The sequence below is a fragment of the Hyaena hyaena genome, unplaced genomic scaffold (assembly GCF_003009895.1).
Source record: "Hyaena hyaena isolate Hyena2069 unplaced genomic scaffold, ASM300989v1 scaffold_1167, whole genome shotgun sequence".
Taxonomy (NCBI): domain Eukaryota; kingdom Metazoa; phylum Chordata; class Mammalia; order Carnivora; family Hyaenidae; genus Hyaena; species Hyaena hyaena.
The window spans coordinates 194,173-213,122 of NW_024081799.1; the positions used below are offsets into that span (position 1 = coordinate 194,173).

Consider the following 18,950-nt stretch of genomic DNA (forward strand, 5'->3'; position numbering starts at 1 on the left):
CCCCCCCTCCCCTTCTGAATTCTATCTCCCCTCCTCTCCCTCCTTTCTCCATTCACAAGCCATCCTTACTTAGTGAAGGTAGTATCTGACCTAGTAGCCAAGTGTAGTTATTTTGGAAGTTCCAAAGCAATCCAAATGTCTTACACATGACTTCCTTGTTCCATACCTCACACCTCGGAAAATCAAGGAGAAGATACATAATCTGTTTGTATACTTCCACTCCGTGAAACAATTTTAACAAAGGGGATACCTTGGGGTGCCTTGATGGCTCACTTGGTCATGACCTCACAGTTCACATGTTGCAGCCCCCACTGGGGCTCTATGCTGACAGAGCACAGCCTGGAGCCTGCTTCATATTCTGTCTCCCTCTTTCTCCGTTCCTCCCCTACTCATGCTCTGTCTCTCTCTGTCTCTCAAAAATACATAAACATTTAAAAATTTTTTTTAAATATGGATACCTTAAGTAAAAGCATTACATCAAATTCTCTTGTATTTATTTTACCAAATGATACAAACGCCTTCTAAATCTCCACTGAAAATGGTAGTAAGACAGAGTTGGAAGGTTTGAGTAAAAATGATTGACTATTTAGCTTCTATATGTGGGACTGAGAAGGACCAGGCCAGTGCTCTGGGCTGCACAGCAAACCGACTTTTAGCCATCCCACAGTACTGCTCAACCTGCATGGGAATCCACAGAACATGGCCCATCACATACCAACCACACTGTCACAGGAACACTAGGATGACTTCTTGGAGGAGGTGTTCCCAGAGCTGCAGAAGTAGGCTGAGATGGAAGAGATAAACCTGTGTGACAACCTGGGGGGAGGGGACCACCCCGTGGGAAAGGTCTAGGTCAAGTTTCACCAAGAGAAGGAGGCAGTGCAGACAGAGGCTGACCTCAATAGCCACTAGTTCAACTGGCAGGCCGTGCTTCATGCAGGACTGCCTCCTGTCACTGACTTCCTGGAAATCTTGCTGTGGGCAGTATGAGGTGGGGGCATGTACCTGCAGTGGCTCCTGCAACTTCAGGCACCTGTGGCCCACCCAGCTCCCAGAACCTGTATGGGAGGGAACCCAGACACAGACTAGCCCTGAGCACCATCCCAAGACCGGCACCTAAGTCTGAACCCCCAAAACAGCTGGAACTCCAACCCCCTGAACCAAAGATCAGTCTGAATCTCCAACCCTGAGATAAGTCCCTATGCATCAGTCCTGATACCACCTAGGAACTCTGGTCATCCTAGGGTCCCTCATCCGCCACTGTCCCTGAGAAAGAAACCAACAAAGTTCTTCATACAATGGGTATGACTGCCTCTGAGACTCTGGCTCCTTTGACCTCCTCCCCTAACAGGCACAAATGTTCCTGGTCAGGACGCCTCCTAAGAGCACCCTTAAGTCCCCAATACCACCTTCCCCAGGCACCGGGGCTACACATGTAATCTGTTCAACAAGGGACCTTCTCATAGTAAAGTTCTGTATTAAAGATTAAAAAAAAAAAAGGATTAATAAAGAAGACATTCTCAAATGTTTACAGTGCTACTAATTTCTGGCCTAAAGTTAATTTATTTTTTATTTATTGTTTTTAATCTTTACCAAGCTTTATTGAAACCTGTATGTCAAGGTGACAATAATTCAGTGTTCGGAAAGCAGTAACAAAAAAAAAGGGTGTCCCAGTCTCAGGTTTACCAAATAAATACTGGAAGCCAGGGAGCTGGTTCCTCCATCACCCAGCAAGAACACAGGGCAGAACCATAGCTCTGCTGACTTGAGGGCAGGAACATGCACTAACGGCACATCTGCAGCATCTCCCCGGAAACCACATCGAGTGCGAAGAGGTTTGCTTTGGTCCAGAGAATGTCTTCCCGACATAAATTTAGAAGACTGCTGTCAAGTTTTATTCCAGAGTGAATGACAGCAACTGCGATAGCCTTCATTGCTAAGTAGAGACAAGTCCTGAGCAAGTTGGCATAGGCTAGGGTAGGGTGCTTCTCCAAAGTTTTTAAGGTAACACTGTCCCCTCATTGCAATTAGAAACTGGACGACCTTCCAGCTAACAGTGGTCAGTCCACAGGATCATCCAGCCTAATGGAGAAATCCAGCAGCAGTTTTCAAAGTCTGTTCTAAGAACAGATTATTACTGAATACAGTTCACATGATCTATATTCTAGCTGGGGTGATTTAAAAATTGCCCTAAGGCCAGAGAGTCAGCCACCTCTGGTTCAAAACAAAAATACTTAGTGCACAGAAGCATAAGAAACAATTGTAAAACTTCATTTGGAAATCAGACGGGTTCTAATTTCTATAGAAATTATATTTCCCGGGAGCAGAGAACAGGAGACCATCTATTGCTTTGATTTCAGAGGACAGGTACCTGCTGTTGCCTCACAGCCAGGCCTCAACAGGGGCAAACTGATGGCCTTAAAAACACATATAGGATTAGAAATTTTGTGTGGCCTCATACCCTGCTTCCTAGATCTTCCCAGCAGAGTGTCTAGTGTTCATTTTTGGCTGAAGCAGCAGCCCCACGACCAGTTCAGAACAGCGCCTGTCCCCACACACTGCGGTGTGGGGGCAGGAGGCCCTCCGCTTCCCCTCCCTGTTCGCGGCCTCGGTGTGCCCCGAGGCCCATGGCCACTGGATGCTGAGGGAACTGTTACAGGGCCAGGTGCTTGGGGAGCCACCATGCCTGGAACCAACCTTCGAGCAGGACTACGGTGGGTATGAAATGTCTTATCAAGTGTGAAATGAGACATTTACAGTCTGTTCCCACTAGTGGAAAACATGCATGCATGGGGCCTGGCGGTGCACACCGTTCCTGGAGCCCACCGTGGGTTCCCAGCTCTTCATATGGGCTTGTACAACAAGGTGGTGACATACTTTTTCTTGTACTGGTGAGTCGCGCTGAGCACCATCACTCCATCCTTGGTAGAGAGCTCATAAAGGTGGTTCAACATGATGTGGTTGGGCTCGGGGAGCAAAGCTGGATCACAAGAAATCCCTGTGTCCTTGTTCAGGATGACCTGGAGCAGATGTGGCAGGAGAATGGGCGGTGCTTTAAACTGTTCTTCTGGTTTTGAGACATAGGGCTCCTGATGGTAGGGGCCTGGTGGGGAGCTGGACAGCTCAGACACATCAGAGCACTTTTGGGAATCCACCATTAAAGCATCAAATACTTCAAAGTCAGTTTTATTCACTTGAATGATGTTAACTGTGCCAAGCTGGCTGGTTACTATCGGCTCAGAAGGGTCATGTGTCCACTGACCGTCCACAAAGAACTTGTACTGATGCTCTCCTTCAGGCAGGTCCAGGATGGCTACAAAGTTATTACAAAGTTATTGTGGCTTCTCGTGAGGGGAAGTTTACTCCAGTTGTTGAAGGATCTGGATAAGTAAACTTCCTTTCCACCCGCCCTGCGCCGCCGCCCCCCCCCCCCCCCCCCCCCCCCCCCCCCCCCCCCATCGAAATACTGTTGGCCGAGCCTGGGCAGGGGCTTTATCATTCACTTCCAGGTCATGCTGCCAGGCCAGGAATTCTTCCTTCTCTGGAGCCTTGATTTCCTCTAGTGGAAGAGGTCGGCCGGCGTCCTTGGGGCTGTCCATCAGGATCTTGGGCCTGTCCCCATCCTTGACGCCCCCGGAGCTGTCCCTTCGCGGCGTCTTCTGGCCGCCCTTCAGCTCCAGCGCTGCTCGTGTTGCCCATGGCGGGGGTCTGTGGGGACACAGGAAAGCCGAACGGGGCCTCACTCCAGGCAAAGGGGCAGGGGACTCCCACAACTTAGCGGGTCACAAGGACCCCGAGGAAACAGTTGGAGAGTGCCGGCAGGTTAGCCTAAAGTTAATTTAAATATATTGTTTCCTTATCAGCAATAAGATCATAACTTCCAAAGTCAGATTTTCCTACCTCTCAATTCAAAAGTGAGAGAGAAATGCTTTATATCAGATGGAATGTTGTTTACATTTTATTTCTTGTTTCTACACGATGTAGAAACATTTTGTTCTTATTTCTACATCATGTTTATTCTATTCTGAGTGTACTATTTACCTTTAAATATTTTTTCTCAATTTTAACTTTTTTCAAGTAGAAAATATATAAATATATAAAAAATTAAGACTTCTTAACATTAAATTTATTAATGCATTTAATATATTTGTGTAAGTTTCAGGGGTACCTGGGTGGCTCAGTCGGTTAAGCGTCCGACTTCTGCTCAGGTCATGATCTCACAGCTCATAGCCACATCCGGCTCTGTGCTGACAGCCAGCTCAGGGCCTGGAGCCTGTTTCCTGTGTCTCCCTCTCTCTCTGACCCTCCCCTGCTCATGCTGTCTCTCTCTCAGAAATAAATAAAGCATGGGGCGCCTGGGTGGCTTAGTCAGCTAAGAGTCTGACTTTTGCTTAGGTCATGATCTCGTGGTTCGTGGGTTCGAGCCCCGCGTCGGGCTCTGTGCTGACTGCCAGCTCAGAGCCTGGAGCCTGTTTCAGAGTCTGTGACTCCCTCTCTCTCTGACCCTCCCCTGCTCACGCTGTCTCTCTCTCTCTCTCTCTCCTAGAAATAAATAAAACATAAATAAATAAATAAATAAATAAAACATTAAAAAATTAATATATTTGTGTAAGTTTCAGAGAGTCATGTTTATAGGGTGACCAGTGAGCTTATCTCCTTATTTTCTCCATGCCTGCTGAGTATTTCTTAAAGGGTTGACATACTTAAAGGATTGGAGATTTTGGCTTAAATGGTTTTTTTCCTGGAAATCTTAGAGTCCCCTCTATTAGATTAATATAACCACTTAGTATGCCAAAACTGATCAATATAGGACCACAGGATTTGAAAGACATTCATGCCTTTATTTTTTAATATCTTCTGAAGCTAGACTATTTTTCAAAGGAAACTACTTCCCTTAACTATCCTTAGTATATCCTTAGCACTTCACAAGTAGCAAACAGCTTTTTCAACTATATTACTTCATATCAGAAATGGTGGGGTACCTACTGTGGCACGGAATTCCCCAGGATTCCTCATTGCATGTATCAGTTCCCTAGCAGTATAGGAAAACTCAGTCCATCAGGTCTCAATATTCTTAAAGCAAGACACTCCCTCACTTTGATCAGATTAAATGTGGAAATACTGAAGGGGATTAAAAATACACTCTAAAAAAGCTACATACTGTATGATTCCAACTATATGACCTTCTGGGAAAGGGAAAATGATGGAGATAGTAAAAAGATCAGTGCTTATTCACACTGAAGGAGGAGGGAGTGCTGTAGGGAAGAATAGGTGGAATGCAGGGATTTTTAGGACAGTGATAGGATGTTCTGCATGATAGTGTAATGGTGGATATGTGTCATTATACCTTTGTCAAAACCCCACCGAGTGTCCACCACAAAGAGTGGACCCTAATATAAACTATGGACCTTAATTAGCAATAGTGAATCAATATTGGCTCATCTGTTATAAAAAATGTACCACACTAAGGCAAGGTGTTATTAAGGGAAACTGGAAGGGAAACAAGGAGGCATATGGGAATTCTCTGCACTTTCTGCTCAATACTTCCCTGGAACCGCTTTGAAATATAAAGCATTAATTTTATTTATTTATTTTTTTAATGTTTTTTATTTATTTCTAGGAGAGAGAAAGACAGCGTGAGCAGGGGAGGGTCAGAGAGAGAGGGAGTCACAGACAGAAACAGGCTCCAGGCTCTGGGCTGGCAGTCAGCACAGAGCCCGACGCGGGGCTCAAACCCACGAACCGCGAGATCATGACCCAAGCGAAAGTCGGACGCCTAACCGACTAAGCCACCCAGGTGCCCCAACATTAATTTTAAAAACTCCAGTTAGAGGGGCACCTGAGTGGCTCAGTCGGTTGAGCGAATGGCTTTGCTTCAGGTCATGATCTTGCCTTCCGTGAGTTCTGGTCCCTCATCAGATCAGGCTAGCTGCTGTCAGCACACAGCCTGCTTTAGATCCTCTGTCTCCCTCTCTCTTCGCCCCTCCCTTGCTTGCACTCTCTCTCTCTCAAAAATAATAAAAATGGAGGCACCTGGGTGACTCAGTCAGTTAAGCATCCAATTATGGCTCAGGATGGTGAGTTCAAGCCCAGGGTCCAGCACTTGTCCTGACAGCTCAGAGCCTTGATTCTACTTCGGATTCTGTGTCTCCCTCTCTCTCTGTCCCTCATTCTCTGTGTATATGTGTGTGTCTCTCTCTCAAAAATAAGTAAACATTAAAAAATTAATAAATATTTTAAAATATATAAAAAATAACATATAAAACTCCAGTTGGAAAGTGAACAGGAGATATGAAAAGACATTTCATCAAAGAAGATGTACATGGCAAACAAATACATGAAAAGACTTTCAACATCACCAGCCAGTGAGAAATGCAAATTAATACCACAGATGTCACTGTGCACCTATAACAATGGCTAAGATAAACAGCAACAGTGCTAACTGCTAGTGAAGACACAGAGAAACTGGATCTCTCATATATCGTTCATGGGAATGCGAAATGATACAGCCACTTGGGAAAAGTTTCTTTGTTTGAAAAATGTGCATTTGTTTATTTATTTATTTTTGAGAGAAAGAGAGGAGTGCATGTGGAATGAGGGAGGGACAGAGAAAGAGGCAGAAAGAGACAGAGAACCCAAATAAGTTCCGGCCTTTCAGCAGAGAGTCTGATGCGGGGCTCGAACTCTCAAACCGCAAGATCATGACCTGAGCTGAAATCAGACACTCAACTGCCACCCAGGTGCCCCTAGAAACATTTCTGAAAAACTGAAATATGCACTTACCATATAACCCAGCAATGGCGCTTCTGGGTATTTATACCAGAAAAACGAAAATCTATGCCCATCCAAACCCTGTACCTAATTCTTTACAGCAGCTCTACCTCTAATAGATCCAAACGAGAAGGAATCAAAGTGTCCCTTGATAGGTGGATGGTTCAACAAACCCTGTTACATCCATACCATGAAATACCGCTCAGAAATAAAAAGGAACAAACTATTTAGATAGACACAACTGGAGAAATCCTAAAGGCATTATACTGAGTGAGAAGAGTCACCTTCAAAAAGTCACATGCTTTATGATTCAATTCATATAACTTTCTTGAAATTACACACTTCTAGAGACAGAATAAAGATTAGTAGTTCAGGGGTTAGCAATGGTGGGACAGAGAGATGGATGTATATGAGTGTCAAGAAGTAGCATAAGGGAGATCTTTGTGGTGGAATTGTTCTTGATGAAGGCGGTAGGTACCCAAATTTACAATAAAACTATACCATTGTGCCAATGGCAATTTCCTGGTTTTGACATTGCACTATAATCACAGAAGATGTAACTACTGGAAGAAACTAAAAGGCACACAGGACGTCTCTCCACTATCTTTGAAATTTCCTGTGAATATGTAATTATTTCAAAATAAAAGTTCTTTTAAAGTCAAGTATGGGCTGAAAGGATATATTTGCAACACAGACATGACACTATTAGCATCAGAGTATACAAAGAATGCCTACAAATACAAAGATTGAAACAAGCAATCCAATAGAGCATGGGAAAAGAACTGAACAGACCTGCAGAGGAAACACAACTGCCCAATAAATATGAGAAGATGCTCAGCCTCAGAGGAACTGGAGAAATGTAAAGGAATACTGATGAGTTGTTATTTCATTCCCTTCAGGTTGGCAAACGTTTGTAAACCTGACAATCTGAAGCGTTGACCAAGATGTAGGAAAGCTGGAACCTGATTCGTTATTGGTAGCAATGGTGCAACATTGTGGAGAGAAGTTGGTAGCAAACTGAGCATGTACATAAGCTTTGGCCCATCAGTTCCGCATTTTGGTTTATGCCTTTCCTGTTGGTTTATATAGGATTATAGCTTTTTTGGTCGGGGGGAGAAAGAGAAGAGGAGAGGGGCAGAGGGAGAGACAGAACCTTAGGCAGGCTCCATGCTCAGCTTGGAGTCAACACTCAGTGGGAACCCTGTTGTGGGGCTCCACATGGGGCTCACCTCAGAGTTCACCAGGAAGCTCGATGGGATCATGACCTGAGCCAAAATCAAGAGTTGGATGTGCAACTGACTGAGCCACCCAGTCGCCCTGAATTATGCCATTTAACTCAGCCTAACATGCATATACAACAATGTTCATAGTGCTCCTGGATATGTGTATGTAAAACTGTGTGCTAAAAAGGCTATAAAGACATGTAGTAAATTCAGAATATTGATTACCTCTGAGAAAAGGAGAGAAATAAGAAATTTGAGATGAAAGGCAAAAAGTACCTCAAATTTGTCCCTAGTATTTTATTCATTGAATTTTAAAAAGATTTGAAGTCACTGTGGTAAAATGCCAACAGGTGTCAATTTGGAGCAAGAGGGTACCAAAAGGCGGGTGACAAAAGAAGTGTTTGTTATAATATGTTTGTACTTATGGAAGTTTATTTTCCTTGCTATTATGAAACATACACCACACAAACCCAAACTGGGTTTATCTCAGATACAAGATTGTACAAGAAAACCATTAATTAATATAAAATAGCACAGGAACAGTTAATAGAAAGTAAAAATTGTCTCAAATACAAAACTGTTTGATGATAATGACAAAATGTTCTAGAAAAGAGTTATTTTACACCAGGAAAAGAAGGGGTGCCTGGGTGGCTCAGTCGGCTAAGTGTCCGACTTCGGCTCAGGTCATGATCTCACGTGGGTTTGAGCCCCGTGTTGGGCTCTGTGCTGACAGCTCAGAGCCTGGAGCCTACTTTGGATTCTGTGTCTCCCTCTCTCTGACCCTCCCCTGCTCACGCTATCTCTATCTCTATCTTTCAAAAATAAATAAAACATTTTTTAAAAGGTTAGAATAGTAACAGGAAGGGTTTTTTTTTTTTTTTAATTTGAGAAAGATGATGCAACATCAGTCCACACACACACACACCTCTACATCCCTATGAACCGGAAGTGGCTTGGGGTGTGGTAGCCAGAGGGAGTGTGTGTGTGTCTGAATGAACATGAATGTATGTAGTTGGAAATAGTGATGTGAAGAGTGGTCCGTGGTGAGGGGAAGTAGGGTTATCAGAGACTCTGAGAAAATACAATCCACAGAGAAACAAAACCAGACACAGTACAGGGAGACCCACACCTTCAGACCTGGCTCTGCTCCCCAGCATCGTGCTATGCTGTCTTGTATTTCACAAACTCAAGTCAGAAAAGTTATGGTCCAGGGCACCTAGGCTGCTAAGTTGGTTAAATGTAAGACTTCAGCTCAGGTCACAGTCTCAGGGTTCCTGAGTTCGAAGCCTGCATAAGGGCTTTGGGCTGTCAGTTCTTTTTTTTTTTTTTTTTTAATAGTTTATTGTCAAGTTGGTTTCCATATAACACCAAGTGCTCATCTCCACAAGTGCCCTCCTCCATGCCCATCAACCCCCATCCCCGACCCCCATACCCATCAGTCATCAGCTTGTTCTCAGCATTCAAGAGTCTCTCATGGTTTGCCTCTTTCCCTCTCTCCCACTATTTCCCCCCCTGCTTCTCCCCCATGGTCCTCCGTTAAGTTCCTCCTAATCCTCCTCTACGTGCAAACATATGGTAGCTGTCCTTCTCTGCCTGACTTATTTCGCTCTGGGCTGTCAGTTCTGATCCTACTTTGGATCCTCTGTCTCCCTCTCTCTCTGCCCCTCCCTCACTCATCATCTCTGTCTCCCCCCCAATTAAATAAACAATAAAAATGTTTAATTGTTTATTTATTTTTGAGAGAGAGAGAGCAACAGAGGAGAGCAGGGGAGGGGCAGAGAGAGGGAAACACAGAGTCTGAAGCAGGCTCCAGGCCCTGAGCTATCAGTAGAGCCCAACCCAGGGCTTGAACCCACAAACCATGAGATCATGACCTGCGCTGAAGTCAGACATTTAACCAACTGAACCACCCAGGTGTCTCCACACCAAACTTTTTAAAATGTTTATTCATTTATTTTGAGAGAGAGAATGTGTGCAAGCAGGGGAGGGACAGAGAGAGAGAGAGAGAGAATCCACACTGTCAGCTCAGAGCCTGATAGAGGGATCCAACTCACGACTGTGAGATCGTGACCTGAGCCGAAATCAAGAGTTGCCTACTTAACCAACTGAGTCACCCAGGTACACCCCACACCAAACTATTATTAAGGAGGAACCCCTGGGAAGTGGAATTGGAGAAGAGAAGATAGGGAGAGAGGAATTATTATTTTGTCAAATAAGCCTGAGTTACTCATGAAATGTTTCATGCAATAAAGGAAAGCAATGCTAGGGGCACCTGGGTGGCTCAGTTGGTTGAGCATCCGACTTTGGCTCAGGTCATGATCTCTAACAGTGAGTTCCAGCCCCATATCTGGTTCTGCTGTCAGCTCAGAACCCAAATCTGATCCTCTGTCCTCCTGTCTCTCTGCCCCTACCCTGCTTGCATGCTCTCTCTCTCTAAAATTAATAAACAAGAAGAAGGAGAAAGAAGGAGAAGGAGAAGAAGACAACGATGAAGGAAGGAAGGAAGAGAAAGAAAGAAAGAAAGAAAGAAAGAAAGAAAGAAAGAAAGAAAGAAAGAAAGAAAGAAAGAAAGAAAATCAATGCTAGAGCCAGTTATGGAATTAAGCAGGGCATCTCATTGCCTTTCTCACTTCATTTTTCTAGTAGGCTCTATAATTCCAACAGCTGTAGTTAAGCCCCGTTGAACTTTCTGTTGGATTTCCTTTTCTTAATTGGGTTGCTCTTGCTGATGTTATTAATAGTTTTGATTGTTTTTTCTACTTACCACTCTGATCTGCAACTTCCTTCCATAGCCTGCACAAGTTACAGTTCCTTGGAGCTCTTGGTTTCCTTTGGGTGTCCATTTTAGAGATTGCATAAAAATTACAACATGGATTTAGCAATAATTATTTTAACTATGAGAAAAAGGTGTTGTGCACTAGAGGGACTTAAGGGTTTTTTTAAAAAATATTTTATTTATTATTGAGAGAGAGATAGAGACAGCATGAGCAGGGGAGGGTCAGAGAGAGAGGTAGACACAGAATTAGAAGCAGGCTCCAGGCTCTGAGCTGTCAGCACAGAGCCCGACTCGGGGTTAGAACCCACAAACCGTGGGATCATGACCTGAGCCGAAGTCGGACGCTTAACCGACTGAGCCACCCAGGCACCCCTAGAGGGACTTAAGTTTGAGATGTCACGAATCAGATCATTAATTCCCAATCCTAGCTGCTCATTGGAAACTTTCACACTTTTTTAAAAATGCAGATTCAAGGGCTCCTCCCCTAGATATATGGAATCCAACAATAATTCAATAGTACTTTAAAGATGCCCAGGTGATTCTATGGTCAGACAGGTTTGGTTTTTTATTTTTTATTTATTTTTTAATGTTTTATTTATTTCTAGCAGAGAGGGAGAGAGAGAGAGACAGCGTGAGCAGGGGAGAGTCAGAGAGAGAGAGAGAGTCACAGACTCTGAAACAGGCTCCAGGCTCCGAGCTGGCAGTCAGCACAGAGCCCGACGCGGGGCTCGAACCCACGAACCGCGAGATCATGACCTAAGCGAAAGTCGGACGCTTAACCAACTAAGCCACCTGGACGCCCCTTATTTTGTTTTTATTTAATAAAATTTTCTTTTACTAGACTCACATTTCCTTTTTTTTTTTAAAGGGATTTTAATTTTAAGAGTGAGAGAGACAGAGACAGAACATGAATGTGGGAGGGTCAGAGAGAGGGAGAGACAGAATCTAAACCAGGCTCCAGACTCTGAGCTGTCAGCATGGTGCTGGAACTCTCAAACTTTGAGATCATGACCTGATTCGAGGTTAGATGCTCAACCAACTGAGCCACCCAGGGTCCCTCTCATTTTTTTTTTAAAAAAATTTTTAAGTTTATTTATTTTCAGAGATTGAGTGTGTGAGTAGGGCCTGGGCAGAGAAAGAGTGGAGAGAGAAAATCCCAAGCATGTCCACGCTGCCAGCACAGAGCCCAAGCAGGGCTCTATCCCACAAACTGATTTCATGACCCCAGGCGAAATCAAGGGTTGGAGGTTTAATTGACTGAGCCACCCAAGTGCTGCTCCCAGGCTCCCATTTCCTATCTCCTATCTCTCATTATCACAGTCTATTGTCTCACTATTCATGGTGAATTGCCATAGAAATTACTAGTATTATAGATTGTCACACAAATTCAATTTGTACCAAATCTGGCCAATGTCATCACTTCATGACATGTGGCAAGCAGAATGGGTAATTATCTGATTGAGAAAAATAATACAACCTACAAAATAGCTGAGAGATACAGCATTTCAAAAAATCATTCTTGAGAAGTATCCACTGAGAAAAACCCAGCAGAGCCCAGGGGATGTCTTAATAGGCACTGCTCACAGAAGCTATTAAGTGTCGTGCCACGCTCTGTGCCAGAAAGCATTTCCCACTACCCCCCATCCCTGGGAAGGAACTAAGCTTCCAAAGGGTTAAGTAACATTGTTGATAAAGTAACTTCTAATAATCACCTAATCACCATCGAACCATGTGTCAGGCCCTGAGAATTTATCAGCGGTTCATTAGCCCCTGTCTGTTGACTCTTAGGTTTGTACCAAGCACATGATCAAAGCATTTTATATTTACAACAACCATCTGAGGGATATACTGTTGTTTTTTCCATTTTATAAAGAAAAATCAGTCAACCTGCACCCAGATTACATTTGGGTGCTTGAGTCTGAAATTTTAACCTTGTCACATCCACTCTGAAACCCACACAAATGCATGAGTGCCTTAAAGCTCAGCGGGATGGAAACTGTGGCCATTCCTGGGGAGCAATCTTAGGGGTGGGCAATCTTCCTATAATCCAACCAAGTGCTGGCCCCACCCATGTCAACATTCAAGACAGTGCTTCCCAAATGGACTCCATATTACAGATTCTCAGGTGACTGCCCTAGAGATGAGGGGGCATGGTTGGGGGGCCCAAAAATCTGGAATGTTAATAATCACACCAGGTGATTCTTGTCAGGCAAAAGTGGAAAACACTGTTTAAGTACCTCCAGACAAGCAGAGGTTTGTTTCCTAGCCCTCCTGAGTGGTACACTTGCTACTTTTCAGGGAGGGCACAACCACCAATGCCAGCTTCCCACAGCGACCTTGGGCACAGGAGGGAAGAACACTTCTGTCCTAATTGCATGACTGTTGCAGAGTTTGCTGAAATGTCTGCACTTCACCCCCACCCCGCTGTTTTATGGAGTTGGCTGAAGAGCTTTTGCATCTTTTACTTGGCCATCATCATCATCCTCTCTGTGGGCAGAAGTTGGGTGGACTGGGCCAGGAAACCAAGAGGGACACCAGGGACTCTCCGCTGAGCTGAGCGTCACCCCATCCTAGGCTGTAACAGTGTGGAAAGTGTCTCCCTTATTGTATGAAAGACAGCAGACTAAGGAGGCACAGGCAGAACAATCAACCCAAAGGGGATGTGAAATGGAATGGGCACCATGATTACAACTCTGCTAAAGTGTATCTTTGGGGCGGACTGACCCTGGAAATGAATAAGCAGAAATGAAAACATCTGTGTGATACAGTGGTAGGAATGGGGAGGAGATTTCTGTTGTCGCTATTTTTTAATCTTTCTCTAATGTCATTATATGGACCTAGTAATGAAAGGTATATTGTTAAAGTGTCCTAGCATAGAAGATGCTTTTCTCTAAACATTTCTGTTCTGGAAGTCATTTTAGTTATCATATTGATTTGGTAGAAAAATTGTAGGGGCGTCTGGTGGCTCAATAGTTTAAGCATCTGACCTTGGCCCAGGTCATGATCTCATGGTCCATGAGTTCAAGACCTGCATCAGGCTTTGTGCTGACCACTCAAAGCCTGGAGCTGCTTTGGATTCTGTGTCTCCCTCTCCCTCTGCCCCTTCCCTCACTTTCACTCTGTCTCTCTCTCTCAACAATAAACAATTTAAAAAGTTTTTTAATTGTAGAAGCTAAGAATAATCCTGTTGCTTGATATCACAAATATTCTAATATCCAATTCGGTCTAATTATCCAATTAAAACAAATTCCTGTCAGCATGGAGACCCGAGCCTTTAAATCTGATGTACAGGAAGGCAGAAGGGCATAGAGGCTAAAATGTACGTTGGAATCAGGCAGACGTGGGCTCAGATCTTGGGTTCAGAACCTGCCAGTTCTGTGATCTTGGGCAGCGTATCTGCTTATAAGTCACAGCTTCCTCAGCTAAATTAAATTTATTCAGAGCCAAATTATATTGAGAGCTTTCCATCCACCAGACACAGTTATTTAAATGTATTCTTGGGGCGCCTGGGTGGCTCAGTCGGTTGCGTGTCCAACTTCAGCTCAGGTCATGTTCTCATGGTTCGTGGGTTCAAGCCCCGTGTCGGACTCTGTGCTGACAGCTTGGAGCCTGGAGCCTGCTTCAGATTCTGTGTCTCCTTCTCTCTCTCTGCTGTTCCCCTGCTCATGCTCTGTCTCTCTGCCTCTCAAAAATGAATAAATGTTAAAAATTTTTTAAAAAATAAATGTATTCTTTATTTCAATCTTCCTCTTTATCTAAGGCACAGGTATGAATTTTATCTCTGTGTTACAAAGTTAAAGCAGAGTCTTAAAGGGTGAAACTAACTTGCCTGAGGTCACTTAGTCAACCTAGAATTGGAATTCAAGGCCAGGGTCAGTTTGACTCTAGGTCTTGTGCCCTAAATATCACCTTATCCCACCTTACATGGAGCCACTGTATATAATTCAGCAGTTGCCCAAAGGATAAAGGATGTAATGTTGAAGACATTTGCACAGTGTTTGACTTATAGTACTTACTCTAGGTTAGCTCTAGCCTTACATATTAGAGGATATGGTAATGAAGCTGCAGAGGTATTTTAATGGATTAGCCAGTGACTGATGGTGGGTATTGTCATATCTGGCTGTTGTGGAAACAAGCCCCTGGATCCCTTACTGCCCCTATTCCTCCCTTACCCAACACATGCCTCTTTCAAGCTGGATCATTAGACCAAGAAGATAGCCTTCCCTGGGGTGAAGGTGCATTTTAAATAGCAATAGCCTGAGATAATTCTGAATCAGTGAACAATAGGAAGAGAAAGTACACAGTGGCTGTGTCCTAGTTCTTCACTCTTCACTTCCATGTAAGGCTGAGATGAAAGAAGGAACAAAGTTGAAAACTTATTTCTTTGAAGGTTATTCATTGAGTGTATTTCAAAATCATGTCACCTCTGTCACCTGAAGATATTGATGAGTCAGCTTAAGGCTCATCTTCCCTTTGTAGGGAAGGACAAGGGAAAAATCAGAGGGAAAACTGTCCCTGAAGCTTTTTAAATGCCCATTTCATCTGATAACTGGCAAGATCTACTCTCATGGATAGAAAGAAAGAGAGACAGAGAAAGATGGATATGGACATAGATATATTTCTAAGGGATTTTAAAGGAAGTAAGGAGAAAGTCTGAGACTTTCCATCTATAGCACCTCCAACATTGCAGTAGAAGAGGCTGAGATACAGCAGTACTTCATGTTAGGAGTCCTGATCTTGGACGGGTCAGAACTATAACCTGACAATGATCCTGAGCTTTGCCAAAGAAGAAATTCAGATTTTTCCAGAATGATCAAGAGTCTCTGATCACAACATAGTATTTCTGGGAGAAGTGACAAACATTAAATATAGGAAACAGTATAGACTAGTCTGCTGCTTCCATTACAATGGAGGCCAATGCTTTCAAGAGATGAGAGCTGGACAGAGGGTCCTGAGAGCAAACATGAGTATTTTGGTCTCTGGCAAGTATTTTCAGAGTATTTATATGTTCTAAAAGTTAAGATTACCATATCAAAGATCCTACTTATTTACCCAGCTTGGACAGTTACCAGATATAGACCTTTGAGAAAGTAAAATTCTCTGTGCCTCAGTTTTATCATCTCTAAAATGGAGATCATGTGTATCTACCTCATAGAGATATGAGAATGTATGCAAAGCATTAGCAACCAGCATTAGTAGCTGATTGTAATAACAGCTCAATAAATAGTAACACAAAGTACTGTAAATTTTGTACTTATTTCAAATTGAAGCTTCTTGAAAACAATTTAATGTTCAGCTTCCCCAGAACTCTGAGGGAAACGTGGGCAGCTCAGCTTCCTAGGAACTCTAATTTACCTATACACTTCCTCCTCTTTCCTTTAGTGGGGTCCTCCGCGCCAGTTTCTCTTCAGAAAAAGTCCTACTGGTGGTCAGAGACATTCTGTCTTTTCTTCTCTCTGCAGTAGTACCCTGTATCAGTTTCAAGTGACCAGAATATTTTTTCTATATAATGTATGTTAAGGTTATATAATGTTCCCATCCGTAATTCTCTAAGATCTTCCTCTTAGGTTCTGGGTTAGGGGAATGAGTCTTGGTTTTATTCTCTATGCAAATAGCATGTTCTGAGCCACCTGTTTCTGAGATATCAGTGCCTCTTTGGTCATCAAGTCTGATGTCAACATCTTGTGTTCTTATATAAGGCAACAGATCTGTACAGTCAGGTATAGTGATTGGGGTTTTCTGAAGCACTTCCCTTCAGAACCGATATAAACAAGGTGAATCTTTTATCTAGGTGACCTTTTGGATCCAGTAATCTCATCTCTGGGGATTTATAAAGATACCAAAGAAAGAAAAGGCTGTATGCCTAGCAGTGTAAAATTGTTAGTGACCCAAATTAATAGGAGAATGATTACTGAAATTTTGTATAATCTGCTGAGATGTTGTGTAACTGTTGCAAATGATAATTTTGAAGATTATGGGATGACATTAAGAAATGCTCATGTTGGGGCGCCTGAGTGGCTTAGTCAGTTAAGTGTCTGACTTTCGCTTAGGTCATGATCTCGCGGTTCGTGGGTTCGAGCCCCGCGTCGGGCTCTGTGCTGACTGCCAGCTCAGAGCCTGGAGCCTGTTTCAGAGTCTATATCTCCCTCTCTCTCTGACCCTCCCCTGCTCACACTGTCTCTCTCTCTCTCTCCTAGAAATAAATAAAAAATATTAAAAAAAAAGAAAGAAAGAAATGCCCATGTTAGTCCTCTACTGCTGCAAAACAAACAGCCTTGAAATCTCAGATGTACGATAATAAGCATGTATTATGTATGCATTTGCAGGTCAGCTGGGTTTTGGTTAACCTAGGTGGGATCAGTCGAATGTGGCTCCAGGCCATGAGCTGAGTGCAAGCCTATTTCATATCTCTCACTTATCAGTGATTGGTGGGCTGTCCAGGACATAGTCTTTGCACGGCGGTAGCAGAAGCCCAAGAGAACAGACCTACCACTGAAATACGGAAAACTTCTGTGCACATCACAACCACTGATATTTCATTGGCCAAATGAAGTCACATAGCCAAACTCACATCAAGGGGGTAGGAAATACACTCCAGATCTAATGTTAGAAACTACAAAGAGTATAGCACAGGGAGTGATGAAGTACTGGGAACAATAATGCGATCTACAACAATGCTTCCCACAAAAAGTTTATAGAAAAAGCGTACAGGATATAAAGTTGATCATACAACTTGATCATAACAATATTTTTGTATATCAACAAAGAATGGAAATACATAAGCAAAAATTGAAAGAGTATGCCTCTATAACAAGATGATAAGAACTTTTTATTTTGCCTTTCTCAATTTCTCAAACTTACATTAATTAATAGAATTATATCACCCTTCTTTTTTCAAGCAAGTTTTAGATGCTTATAATAAGCAAGTTATTTCATCGAATTGTTTTATGCATTATATGAAGAGTCTGTAGAAAAGTTTAGAATTGTAAGTACACCCAAGGTAGTCAATTACTCTTAGTTCCAGCCAGTTCCAAATATCAAACTCAAATCTAATGAACTTCCATTAACATGGACTTTTAGTTTTGCCCCTTGGCTCAAAAGTTAAAATTCTTTCATTGTCTTATTCTTCATTATTTCAGTGTTGATTATTTTCCATACCTACTTCTTTGAAGGCCCCCAAATTAGATATTCATTTCAGTGAATAAAGGCATTGTCCCTAGTAGGTTCTGACTTTCTGAGATCAGTAATTCCACTCAACAAATAATTACTAGGCACCTGCCATGTTCAAGACAGTGCACCAGTTGCATTTGGGAAAATAAAGATATATAAGTGACCATCCTTACTCTCAAGGAGCTCACAGTCTGATAGGAAGATCAAGGTGTATACATTTATTTGAGGACAGAAAGAACAGATTTGGAGAAGGGTTCAATAGTTCTCAACCCTGGTGGCATATTAGAATCATCTGGATGACTTTTAATAAATACTGGAGCTTAAGCCCATCCCCAGAGATGCTTATTTAATTGGTTGAGTGTTTGCCCTGATCACTGGTATATTTTAAAGGCCCTTTGCCCCCACATAGATGTTTTCCAGGAGTATCCAGGGCTGAGAACCACTGAATTAGGCCTTCTACTTTAAGCCAGAGTGCATTATTGGAGTAGACTAAGAACTGATAGACTATCAAATTCAATATACAAAATAATTATTTTTATTTTCATTATTTTATTTATAATGCTTATTTATTTTTGAGAGAGAGAGAGAAAGGGACAGAGAGTGAGCAGGGGAGGGACAGGAAGAGGGAGACAGAGAGTCTGAAGCAGGCTCCAGGCTTCAAGCTGTCAGCACAGAGTCTGATGTGGTGCTTGAACTCATGAACTGTGAGATTATGACCTGAGCTGAAGTCAGACGCTTAACTGACTTTGCCACCCAGGCGCCCCTAAAACAATTATTTTTAAAATTGTTTAATCAAATTATATACTGTACACATATAGTTTAAAAAGTTAAATGGTACTGAGGCTTATGACTAAAGTATAGCAGCTCCCTGTTTTTTCCATTCCTCCAATCCTCTCCATTTTTGACTCTTTAAATTAAATATAGAGAATTCACACATCTCCCATTGTCCAAATGTTAATTCACTGGTGTCTTTTGCTTTATCAGAAACTAATTACTTGCTGAACTTTATT

At 42.8% G+C, this 18,950-nt stretch overlaps 2 protein-coding genes across 2 annotated transcripts in view; both read right to left on the reverse strand.

Moving 5' to 3' along the window:
• Positions 1 to 18,950, reverse strand: part of LOC120224383 (schlafen family member 12-like) — a 102,782-nt gene that overhangs the window by 78,673 nt on the left and 5,159 nt on the right. The gene's annotated exons all lie outside the window — the stretch shown is intronic.
• On the reverse strand, positions 2,831 to 9,151 carry LOC120224384 (5'-AMP-activated protein kinase subunit beta-1-like). The gene is given in 4 exon segments (XM_039222624.1): positions 2,831 to 3,326; positions 3,329 to 3,407; positions 3,451 to 3,708; positions 9,132 to 9,151. Coding segments are annotated over 4 exon segments (840 nt in total). The 3' UTR covers positions 2,831 to 2,843.